At 42.5% G+C, this 12,822-nt stretch overlaps 1 protein-coding gene across 1 annotated transcript; it reads left to right on the forward strand.

Moving 5' to 3' along the window:
- The first annotated feature begins 4,020 nt into the window (after window positions 1-4,020).
- LOC116353933 (zinc finger protein 358-like) lies at window positions 4,021-10,578 on the forward strand. Its single transcript, XM_031791717.1, has 2 exons — window positions 4,021-4,501; window positions 8,855-10,578. Exons 1-2 carry the CDS (start codon window positions 4,336-4,338, stop codon window positions 10,147-10,149), a joined length of 1,461 nt encoding a protein of 486 aa, XP_031647577.1. The 5' UTR covers window positions 4,021-4,335; the 3' UTR covers window positions 10,150-10,578.
- The last annotated feature ends 2,244 nt before the right edge of the window (window positions 10,579-12,822 follow it).

Here is a 12,822-nt window from a genome sequence, read left to right on the forward strand (position 1 = left end):
CCCGCCAAGCCCTTCACCTACAACTGATCAGATCCAGATCTATCTTGAGTCATAACCAGAAGACAAACCACAACAGTTAAGCATCTAGCAGCACAAGAGTTATCTCGGAGACAGAGGAGCCACAACACTGAGGCAGGTCAGGAGACAGAGGAGCCACAACCACTGAGGCAGGTTAGGAGACACTCCAATGTACTTGTCCTGTTGCTCGGTTGTACACCGGGGCCTCACACTCGTCTTTCTATTCTGGTTAGAGACCGTTTGAGATGTTCTGTGAAGGGAGTAGTACACAGCGTTGTACGAGATCTTCCGTTTCTTGCCAATTTCTCGCATGGAATAGCCATTTCTCAGAACAAGAATAGACTGATGTGTTTCAGAAGAAAGTTCTTTGTTTCTGGCCATTTTGAGCCTGTAATCGAACCCACAAGTGCTGATGCTCCAGATACTCAACTAGTCTAAAGAAGGCCAGTTTAATTGCTTCTTTAATCAGAACAACAGTTTTCAGCTGTGTTAACATAATTGCAAATTGTTTTTCTAATGATCAATTAGCCTTTTAAAATCGTAAACTTGGATTAGCTACACAACGTGCCATTGGAACAAAAGAGTGATGGTTGCTGATAATGGGCCTCTGTACGCCTATGTAGATATTCCACTAAAAATCAGCCGTTTCCAGCTACAAGTCATTTACAACATTAACAATGTATATACTGATCAATTCAATGTTATTTTCAAAGACAAAAAACGCACTTTTCTTTAAAAAACAAGGAATACAGGTGTGTATGGTAGTCAAGGGAATACAGGTATGTATGGTAGTCAAGGGAATACAGGTGTGTATGGTAGTCAAGGGAATACAGGTGTGTATGGTAGTCAAGGGAATACAGGTGTGTATGGTAGTCAATGGAATACAGGTATGTATGGTAGTCAAGGGAATACAGGTATGTATGGTAGTCAAGGGAATACAGGTATGTATGGTAGTCAAGGGAATACAGGTATGTATGGTAGTCAAGGGAATACAGGTATGTATGGTAGTCAATGGAATACAGGTGTGTATGGTAGTCAATGGAATACAGGTGTGTATGGTAGTCAATGGAATACAGGTATGTATGGTAGTCAAGGGAATACAGGTGTGTTTGGTAGTCAATGGAATACAGGTGTGTATGGTAGTCAAGGGAATACAGGTATGTATGGTAGTCAAGGGAATACAGGTGTGTATGGTAGTCAATGGAATACAGGTGTGTATGGTAGTCAAGGGAATACAGGTGTGTATGGTAGTCAATGGAATACAGGTGTGTATGGTAGTCAAGGGAATACAGGTATGTATGGTAGTCAGTGGAATACAGGTGTGTATGGTAGTCAAGGGAATACAGGTGTGTATGGTAGTCAAGGGAATATAGGTATGTATGGTAGTCGAGGGAATACAGGTGTGTATGGTAGTCAAGGGAATACAGGTGTGTATGGTAGTCAAGGGAATACAGGTGTGTATGGTAGTCAAGGGAATACAGGTATGTATGGTAGTCAAGGGAATACAGGTATGTATGGTAGTCAATGGAATACAGGTATGTATGGTAGTCAAGGGAATACAGGTATGTATGGTAGTCAATGGAATACAGGTATGTATGGTAGTCAATGGAATACAGGTGTGTATGGTAGTCAAGGGAATACAGTTGTGTATGGTAGTCAAGGGAAGACAGGTGTGTATGGTAGTCAAGGGAATACAGGTGTGTATGGTAGTCAAGGGAATACAGGTGTGTATGGTAGTCAAGGGAATACAGGTGTGTATGGTAGTCAAGGGAATACAGGTGTGTATGGTAGTCAATGGAATACAGGTTGTGTATGGTAGTCAATGGAATACAGGTGTGTATGGTAGTCAATGGAATACAGGTATGTATGGTAGTCAATGGAATACAGGTATGTATGGTAGTCAAGGGAATACAGGTATGTATGGTAGTCAATGGAATACAGGTATGTATGGTAGTCAATGGAATACAGGTATGTATGTTAGTCAATGGAATACAGGTATGTATGGTAGTCAAGGCAATACAGGTATTTATGGTAGTCAATGGAATACAGGTATGTATGGTAGTCAATGGAATACAGGTATGTATGGTAGTCAATGGAATACAGGTGTGTATGGTAGTCAATGGAATACAGGTATGTATGGTAGTCAAGGGAATACGGGTATGTATGGTAGTCAATGGAATACAGGTATGCATGGTAGTCAATGGAATACAGGCATGTATGGTAGGCAATGGAATCCAGGTATGTATGGTAGTCAATGGAATACAGGTATGTATGGTAGTCAAGGGAATACAGGTATGTATGGTAGTCAATGGAATACAGGTGTGTATGGTAGTCAAGGGAATACAGGTGTGTATGGTAGTCAATGGAATACAGGTGTGTATGGTAGTCAAGGGAATACAGGTATGTATGGTAGTCAAGGGAATACAGGTATGTATGGTAGTCAAGGGAATACAGGTATGTATGGTAGTCAATGGAATACAGGTGTGTATGGTTGTCAAGGGAATACAGGTGTGTATGGTAGTCAATGGAATACAGGTGTGTATGGTAGTCAAGGGAATACAGGTATGTATGGTAGTCAAGGGAATACAGGTGTGTATGGTAGTCAAGGGAATACAGGTATGTATGGTAGTCAAGGGAATACAGGTGTGTATGGTAGTCAAGGGAATACAGGTGTGTATGGTAGTCAAGGGAATACAGGTGTGTATGGTAGTCAAGGGAATACAGGTGTGTATGGTAGTCAAGGGAATACAGGTATGTATGGTAGTCAAGGGAATACAGGTGTGTATGGTAGTCAAGGGAATACAGATGTGTATGGTAGTCAATGGAATACAGGTGTGTATGGTAGTCAAGGGAATACAGGTATGTATGGTAGTCAAGGGAATACAGGTGTGTATGGTAGTCAAGGAATACAGTTATGTATGGTAGTCAAGGAATACAGTTATGTATGGTAGTCAAGGGAATACAGGTGTGTATGGTAGTCAAGGGAATACAGGTGTGTATGGTAGTCAAGGGAATACAGGTGTGTATGGTAATCATGGAATCTTGTAGTAGGTATGTGAAATGAGAATTCATGAGGCGAAAATAACCCCAAAACCTACTGTAAAATATGGTGGTGGCTCATTGATGTTATATGCTATTTTGCTTCCACTGGTCATGGGGCCCTTGTTAAGGTCAACAGCATCAGGAACTTTACCCAGTACCAGGACATTTTAGCCAAAAACCTGGTTGTTTCTGCCAGAAAGCTGAAATTTGGCCGCAAGTGGATTTTCCAACAACACAATAACCCCAAACAAATGTCAAAATCCACAAAGAAATGGTTAATTAGCCACCGAATCAGTCTCTGGACTTGAAACCCCATTGAAAACCTGTGTTTGTTTTTTTTTAGCATACAATATAGCTCAATATTTTTTTTATTTTATTTTATGCAGTAATTTGTATCAAGGGTGTCAATATTGTCCAACCCCACTGTAAATAAAGTTTGATTTTATTTGAATGATGACGTAATGATCAAACAGTAGTACAACATATTACAGGAATCTCACAGTACTGAGGGATATACTACTAAGCCAGCTAACTTGTCTAAATAGTCTGAAATAGCTTTTAGATTTTTCAACAAAAAAAATATGTTTGAAATGGGCATATTTTAAAGGATTCAACAAACGAAAACACATCTATGTTTAGCTTCTTGTTTTTATGAACCTTAAAACCAATAGTTCATTCTGGTTGCTTATCTAAATAGCTAAATCATTGGTTCTGCTTTGTAGGAATATATATTGAAAAATTATTTTACAAAAATTATTTAAAAAAAAAAAGCGTTATAAACTGGATTATTTGTTCGTTTATTTTGGAATGTCTGGCACGGTGACGGGAGAATGGTGTCCCTGATGTTATTGATACAGTCGTATTGATTCTCCCAGATCATGTCATACTCATGATAACCACTGCTTTGTTCACATGTCGTCACTATTTCCTTCCTTTACGGGTCAGTGAACTAACTTGCACAGCAGTAAACACACACCCCCATCCAGCTGGTGACGCTGTTCTGGGTTTCTGGGTTCGTCGCCACTAGAACCAATGAGTTTTGTAAGATTAATTGACTTGAACACGGAAGTAGGATTGGGAATGAGTTTGTTTTGATTTGGAACATTCTTTTTTTGTGGAGTAAAATATAGACCACTGAATTTAGGACGTGTCGGGGGCTCTTTGATACCAAAGACTCCATATTCACTCCTTGCTGTGTGAAAAGTGAATGTGATCAGGAGGACCCATGTCAAGAAACCATACTATCTAAATAACCAAATACTGAATCCACTGAAAATGTCTAAACTACAGTCGTTGTGTGTGTTTTTAAATGAGCGTTTAATGGCGGCTGTTGTAGAGATATTCGGGGCAGTTGAGAAAACGGTAGTGGAGTACCAGGAGGAGAATGATCGGCTACGGAGACTGCTGCGGAGGACACCGGAGATACAACTATGTAGAATAGGTTCGTATTTAGATATACTGATAGTTAGATATAGTTATACTAAATTATTAAAGTGGTTACACCTTCGGTGATATAAAAAAAATAGTCCCGACGTGCCAATGCTTTCCGTTGCTTGGACAGGAGCGTCACACGTCACCATTACGTCCTCTGTGACGTCTGCCTGTCACAAATGATGTTTGGTACGATATGTTGTTTTTGCCCCCACCCCTGTTTCCATTAGCTCAGGAAGTGTCATAGTTCAGGCAAATGTGAAATGCAAAACACCTCTGTGTTAATCTGTGTTTTAAAATACTGCATAGTATTTTGTGTTTATAGAATTATTTTGGGGTGATATGAAAGTATAGTTTCTAAGGTTCACAAAACCATTGTGCACGCAAGGATTATTAAAGATTAGATGGTGTCTGCGTGACTTTTGTACATGTTGGCCGTGGTGTGTTCCATAATAGGATTGAATACCCAAGTGAATGAGAGAAAATACCCAGATAACTTCACTCAGACATGTTTAAAGACTGTGTTTAAGGGCTGTGTTTAAGGGCTGTGTTTAAGGACTGTGTTTAAAGACTGTGTTTAAGGACTGTGTTTAAAGACTGTGTTTAAGGGCTGTGTTTAAGGGCTGTGTTTAAGGGCTGTGTTTAAAGGGCTGTGTTTAAGGGCAGTGTTTAAAGGGCTGTGTTTAAGGGCTGTGTTTAAAGGGCTGTGTTTAAGGGCTGTGTTTAAAGGCTGTGTTTAAGGGCTGTGTTTAAGGGCTGTGTTTAAGGGCTGTGTTTAAAGGGCTGTGTTTAAAGGCTGTGTTTAAGGGCTGTGTTTAAAGGGCTGTGTTTAAAGGGCTGTGTTTACCGGCTGTGTTTAAAGGCTGTGTTTAAGGGCTGTGTTTAAAGGCTGTGTTTAAGGGCTGTGTTTAAAGGGCTGTGTTTAAGGGCTGTGTTTAAGGGCTGTGTTTAAAGGCTGTGTTTAAGGGCTGTGTTTACCGGCTGTGTTTAAGGGCTGTGTTTAAAGGGCTGTGTTTAAGGGCTGTGTTTACCGGCTGTGTTTAAGGGCTGTGTTTAAAGTCTGTGTTTAAGGGTTGTGTTTAAAGGCTGTGTTGACATACATGCCAATAAAGCCATTTAATATTTTAAAATCATAGAGATCTATAATTCATGAGTGATTCCAAATATAAATGTAATTCTCTGGCAGATCTTCCGTCAAGATAGAACTGCCAAAGGGGGAGGAGTTGCAGTTTACTGCAGAGATAGCCTGCAAAGTAATGTCATACTTTCCAGGTCCATACCCAAACAGTTCGAACTACTAATTTTGAAAATTACTCTCTCCAGAAATAAGTCTCTCACGGTTGCCGCCTGCTACCGACCCCCCTCAGCTCCCAGCTGTGCCCTGGACACCATTTGTGAATTGATCGCCCCCCATCTAGCTTCAGAGTTTGTTCTGTTAGGTGACCTAAACTGGGATATGCTTAACACCCCGCCAGTCCTACAATCTAAGCTAGATGCCCTCAATCTCACACAAATCATCAAGGAACCCACCAGGTACAACCCTAACTCTGTAAACAAGGGCACCCTCATAGACGTCATCCTGACCAACTGGCCCTCCAAATACACCTCCGCTGTCTTCAACCAGGATCTCAGCGATCACTGCCTCATTGCCTGTATCCGCTACGGAGCCGCAGTCAAACGACCACCCCTCATCACTGTCAAACGCTCCCTAAAACACTTCTGTGAGCAGGCCTTTCTAATCGACCTGGCCCGGGTATCCTGGAAGGACATTGACCTCATCCCGTCAGTTGAGGATGCCTGGTCATTCTTTAAAAGTAACTTCCTCACCATTTTAGATAAGCATGCTCCGTTCAAAAAATGCAGAACTAAGAACAGATACAGCCCTTGGTTCACTCCAGACCTGACTGCCCTCGACCAGCACAAAAACATCCTGTGGCGGACTGCAATAGCATCGAATAGTCCCCGTGATATGCAACTGTTCAGGGAAGTCCGGAACCAATACACGCAGTCAGTCAGGAAAGCTAAGGCCAGCTTCTTCAGGCAGAAGTTTGCATCCTGTAGCTCCAACTCCAAAAAGTTCTGGGACACTGTGAAGTCCATGGAGAACAAGAGCACCTCCTCCCAGCTGCCCACTGCACTGAGGCTAGGTAACACGGTCACCACTGATAAATCCATGATTATCGAAAACTTCAATAAGCATTTCTCAACGGCTGGCCATGCCTTCCGCCTGGCTACTTCAACCTCGGCCAACAGCTCCGCCCCCCCCGCAGCTCCTCGCCCAAGCCTCTCCAGGTTCTCCTTTACCCAAATCCAGATAGCAGATGTTCTGAAAGAGCTGCAAAACCTGGACCCGTACAAATCAGCTGGGCTTGACAATCTGGACCCTCTATTTCTGAAACTATCTGCCACCATTGTCGCAACCCCTATTACCAGCCTGTTCAACCTCTCTTTCATCTCGTCTGAGATCCCCAAGGATTGGAAAGCTGCCGCAGTCATCCCCCTCTTCAAAGGGGGAGACACCCTGGACCCAAACTGTTACAGACCTATATCCATCCTGCCCTGCCTATCTAAGGTCTTCGAAAGCCAAGTCAACAAACAGGTCACTGACCATCTCGAATCCCACCGTACCTTCTCCGCTGTGCAATCTGGTTTCCGAGCCGGTCATGGGTGCACCTCAGCCACACTCAAGGTACTAAACGATATCATAACCGCCATCGATAAAAGACAGTACTGTGCAGCCGTCTTCATCGACCTTGCCAAGGCTTTCGACTCTGTCAATCACCATATTCTTATCGGCAGACTCAGTAGCCTCGGTTTTTCGGATGACTGCCTTGCCTGGTTCACCAATTACTTTGCAGACAGAGTTCAGTGTGTCAAATCGGAGGGCATGCTGTCCGGTCCTCTGGCAGTCTCTATGGGGGTGCCACAGGGTTCAATTCTCGGGCCGACTCTTTTCTCTGTGTATATCAATGATGTTGCTCTTGCTGCGGGCGATTCCCTGATCCACCTCTACGCAGACGACACCATTCTATATACTTTCGGCCCGTCTTTGGACACTGTGCTATCTAACCTCCAAACAAGCTTCAATGCCATACAACACTCCTTCCGTGGCCTCCAACTGCTCTTAAACGCTAGTAAAACCAAATGCATGCTTTTCAACCGGTCGCTGCCTGCACCTGCATGCCCGACTAGCATCACCACCCTGGATGGTTCCGACCTAGAATATGTGGACGTCTATAAGTACCTAGGTGTCTGGCTAGACTGCAAACTCTCCTTCCAGACTCATATCAAACATCTCCAATCGAAAATCAAATCAAGAGTCGGCTTTCTATTCCGCAACAAAGCCTCCTTCACTCACGCCGCCAAGCTTACCCTAGTAAAACTGACTATCCTACCGATCCTCGACTTCGGCGATGTCATCTACAAAATGGCTTCCAACACTCTACTCAGCAAACTGGATGCAGTCTATCACAGTGCCATCCGTTTTGTCACTAAAGCACCTTATACCACCCACCACTGCGACTTGTATGCTCTAGTCGGCTGGCCCTCGCTACATATTCGTCGCCAGACCCACTGGCTCCAGGTCATCTACAAGTCTATGCTAGGTAAAGCTCCGCCTTATCTCAGCTCACTGGTCACGATGGCAACACCCATCCGTAGCACGCGCTCCAGCAGGTGTATCTCACTGATCATCCCTAAAGCCAACACCTCATTTGGCCGCCTTTCGTTCCAGTACTCTGCTGCCTGTGACTGGAACGAATTGCAAAAATCGCTGAAGTTGGAGACTTTTATCTCCCTCACCAACTTCAAACATCAGCTATCTGAGCAGCTAACCGATCGCTGCAGCTGTACATAGTCTATTGGTAAATAGCCCACCCTTTTCACCTACCTCATCCCCATACTGTTTTTATTTATTTACTTTTCTGCTCTTCTGCACACCAATATCTCTACCTGTACATGACCATCTGATCATTTATCACTCCAGTGTTAATCTGCAAAATTGTAATTATTTGCCTACCTCCTCATGCCTTTTGCACACATTGTATATAGACCCCCCCTTTGTTTTCTACTGTGTTATTGACTTGTTAATTGTTTACTCCATGTGTAACTCTTTGTTGTATGCTCACACTGCTATGCTTTATCTTGGCCAGGTCGCAGTTGCAAATGAGAACTTGTTCTCAACTAGCCTACCTGGTTAAATAAAGGTGTTCTCAACTAGCCTACCTGGTTAAATAAAGGTGTTCTCAACTAGCCTACCTGGTTAAATAAAGGTGTTCTCAACTAGCCTACCTGGTTAAATAAAGGTGAAATAAAAAAATAAAAAAAATAAAGATAACCTCTACCCTCGTCTCCTTCCCTCCAGAATCCCTGCAGCTCTCTGTCTCTGAAGAGGAGGTTCCCCCTGAGCAGCAGCACTGTGAGCAGGAATGGAGCCCCAGTCTGGGGCAGGAGGACCCAGAGACCAAACAGATTAAAGAGGAACAGGAGGAAGTCAGGACCAGTCAGGAGGAAGAGCAGCTTCAAGGGGTGGAGCCTAATATCATAGAGTTCCAATTTACTCCTTCCTGTGTGAAAAGTGAATGTGATCAGGAGGACCCACTTCAGTCCTTGACTCTTCCCCAAACCCAGACTGTGGAGAACAGAGAGAGAGACTCTAAACCAGTGGATCTCAAACCTTTTGGCACTGTGACCCACATTAAGGGTCTCAACATTCCCTGTGACCCTCCAGATAATCAAAACAATGCCTACAGACACAGTTCAGCTGTAAGCAGCTACACAGTAGGACTTGACAGCAGCCCACCATTGGATCCCAGTCCACCATTGGATCCCAGTCCACCATTGGATCCCAGCCCACCATTGGATCCCAGTCCACCATTGGATCCCAGTCCACCATTGGATCCCAGTCCACCATTGGATCCCAACTCACCAATGGGGGAACACTGTTCCAAACCCAGCACCACGCCTAGAAAAACTAGCCACTTTCGTGACTGTGGTGAAACATTTGCTCTGAAAGCTGACCTGCAGAGACATATGACTCTCACCAAGAAGAGACTCAGTGAATGCAGCTTCGGCAATAAACACTACAACTCCACCTGTAAACTGAAGGCCCATGTCAGGCTCTGTCACGGTGGTAAACCCTGCACCTGCCCTGTTTGTGGAAAGACCTTCAAATACAAAGGAGATCTGTCCAGGCACATGAGTATTCACACAGGAGAGAAACCATTTGTCTGTGGTGACTGTGGGAAAAGCTTCAGTCAGAAGGGAAACCTGAACTTGCACAAACTGACTCACACAGGAGAGAAACCATTTAGCTGTGTTGACTGTGGGAAAAGCTTCTATCAGAAGGGAGACCTAAGGAAACATATATTGACTCACACACAACAGAAACCATTTAGCTGTGGTATCTGTGGGAAAAGCTTCTATCAGAAGGGGAACCTTACAGATCATATACGGACTCACACAGGAGAGAAACCATTTAGCTGTGGTGACTGTGGGAAAAGCTTCAATTTGAAGGGCAACCTAAGGAAGCATAAACTGACTCACACAGGAGAGAAACCATTTAGCTGTGGAGACTGTGAGAAAAGCTTCACTCAAAAGTCTAACCTGCTGACGCATGTGAAAAACATCCACAAAGGAGGAAAACAGGATGAAAATTAGGACAAAGATCTTCTGTCGGAAGATGGGAATTAAAAGGCAGGATGTGGACAACAAAAGCAAAGCAACTCTGGATCATTCATGATGTGGGATTCAGATAAATACATGTGTGGTGAACAGACTTTTGTAAAGCTTTCTATGTAAATAAAGTTTGATTTGATTTCAATGATGATGTAACAATCCAACAGTTCAGAGTTTACTATTTGCAAGTGAGGTGGTCCTCCCCTAATCTTTTGCTTCGGCCTGATGATTATATCAGCACATTTTGTGAACATGTGGTCATTTAAAATGTGTATACAATTATCTTTGTTTTTGTGGATAAATTTACTCCTGACAGATATCTTTTCTAAATGTACTGAGAGAATGGTCTGACTTGAGGTTTTCGATATATTAAAACATGTTTACTTTACAGAAAATGTTTTTCTCATCCATTTTCACTAAATACTGCTCATTCATGATATTGATTTAATATTGTATCGAGTAATTATATTCAGTTTACTTCTGAGAAATAATTTATTGTTACAGATGATCCTATATTTTGATACGGAATAGATGTGGATCCTAATTTTACTGGACCCCTCTTCCTAACAACTAAAGGCCCTGAAGCTTCTGCACATGTATGATCTTCTCTACAACTTGCAGAAAACATGCTACTCTGGTGAATGGTGCTCGTTTAAGTTCGATCAAAGCTGAATCAATGTCTGCCAGATTGCATAACGATCACAGTATTCGACATAACAGAACCGAATATAATAGCATAGTGTAGCCTGCGCCACAAGGCTAAATATATGCTTTGGTTGAAACAAAACACAGGTAGGCTACAGTTTGTTAACACCCTCTGATCTACAATTCGACACGACCTAGGTTTCCATCCAATTGGCGAGGGATTGTCATGCAATTATTCAAAAATATCTACATAAAAACAATATGCGCGTTTTCCCAGCAGGGGTGTTTTCATCAAAATGACTAACGAATTTAAAAAATGAATAAAACTGCGTGATGACGTAGTGCTCATAAAAATAAACGTGTGGTTAAATTCCCATGTAACGAATGAAAAATACAAGTAAATGGGTTTCCATCGCATTTTCTACTCTACTGGTTGGTTTTGTCACGAAACATGAGTGTGCCCACAGTGGTCTTTGCGCATGCGCTCTAGCCGACAGCTCGCAGATACATAAACAAAGATAATTGCTCAACGGAAGTCCATATTTGGTGAGTAAACGAACGTATTTTGACATCATAATAACGCTTGCAGAACTGTCTAATGGCCCCCCTAGCTCAATTGTCCATTGTGTATAATCTACATATACTTGTGTTCCCTCATGTACTCTGTGTATTGATTTGTTGTAAAAAATAAAAAAAAGTATATAATTTTTTTTAAATAACTGTCTAATGGGAGTTTGAATCGGAGCTTCCTGGACTTTAGAGAGGAGACACGTCATGCTCATCGTGAACATCTCTAACGCACAGATACTGGGGCAATGGAGGACCAAACATAGGCTCTCATCGCTTGATATGATGGTTATTAAATACAAATGTGCGCATAAGAGTGTTTCCACCGCTATTTCTGGCATAATTCATTTACCGACAAAAAAAGATCCAACCTTGTCTATCGCATTTAGTTTTGTCGACATTTGGAAAGTTTACCAACAAATGTTTTGTTTCCATCAGGCCTGTGCCTGCCATTACATTTGTTTATCCGACATGTACTTTACTCGCATAAAAAGGATGGAATAAATCCTGGTTATGAGAAATGTGAAGGGACGGTGACCACCAAAAAAAATGTGTGTGTTCAAAGTAGAGATAAAGAAACAGAACATGATCCAAATCTTTCCAGGGGGGGCGGAATGGGGCGGGTTGCGGAACGGGGAGGGGGCGGAAAGTGACGGTTACCTACGGATCCGCAGCCTTAGACACGTACCGCAGTTCGTCTACTGTCTACGTGTAGTCATCGTTTCCCTTTACTATGGTTGTCAGTAGTTACCACAGCAATAAAGTCAAATTGGGCTATAACATAACAATTCATGGAAATATAATAAAATGTGCCCTTAATTTAAGGTTAGGAATAATTTAGTAGTGTGGTTAAGGTTAGGTTTAAAATCTGATTTTAAAGGCAGACTCAGTAAGTCCCAAATAAAATGTCACTTTTTTTTGGGGGGGGGGGTTAAACATCTCCAACACAGGAGGCTGCTGTGGCCGTACCAGAGCGAATTGAATGGCATGATCTGTTTGATACCATCCTACTTAGTTATTCTGGTCCAGCCATTACCACCAGCCCGTCCTTCTCAAATAAGGTGCCGCCAACCTCCTGTGAAATTTCTCAAAATGTATAGATGAAAGATTAATTCGCTATTTCTGTCACTTCAAAGTTATAATGAAGGTTTTACGCATTACAAGTAGGCGACAGCAGCTTTGGTTACAAATTGCAGGTCAAATTTATCCTGGTAATTACGATGCACAGCCGATAATTACTCTTGTGCACGTTCCATCTGTTCCCAATTCATCCACGACCACAGCAATACTCACATCAACAATACACACAGTATATCTAGCTATATCCCGCTCATTACAAACGAAACTCATTATAAATAAGAGTTTAGGGACACAGAATACACGTGTTATTTAGCTGACAAATGCATGTCTTAACGGTTAAAAATATATTGGCTCCTCCTGGCT

Source organism: Oncorhynchus kisutch, linkage group LG16 (genome assembly GCF_002021735.2).
Source record: "Oncorhynchus kisutch isolate 150728-3 linkage group LG16, Okis_V2, whole genome shotgun sequence".
NCBI lineage: Eukaryota > Metazoa > Chordata > Actinopteri > Salmoniformes > Salmonidae > Oncorhynchus > Oncorhynchus kisutch.

Coding starts and splice junctions, on each gene's coding strand:
- LOC116353933 (XM_031791717.1), top strand. CDS start 4,336: ATGTCTAAACTACAGTCGTTGTGTGTGTTTTTAAATGAGCGTTTAATG. Junction 4,502..8,854: donor GATACAACTATGTAGAATAG/GTTCGTATTTAG, acceptor CCTTCCCTCCAG/AATCCCTGCAGCTCTCTGTC.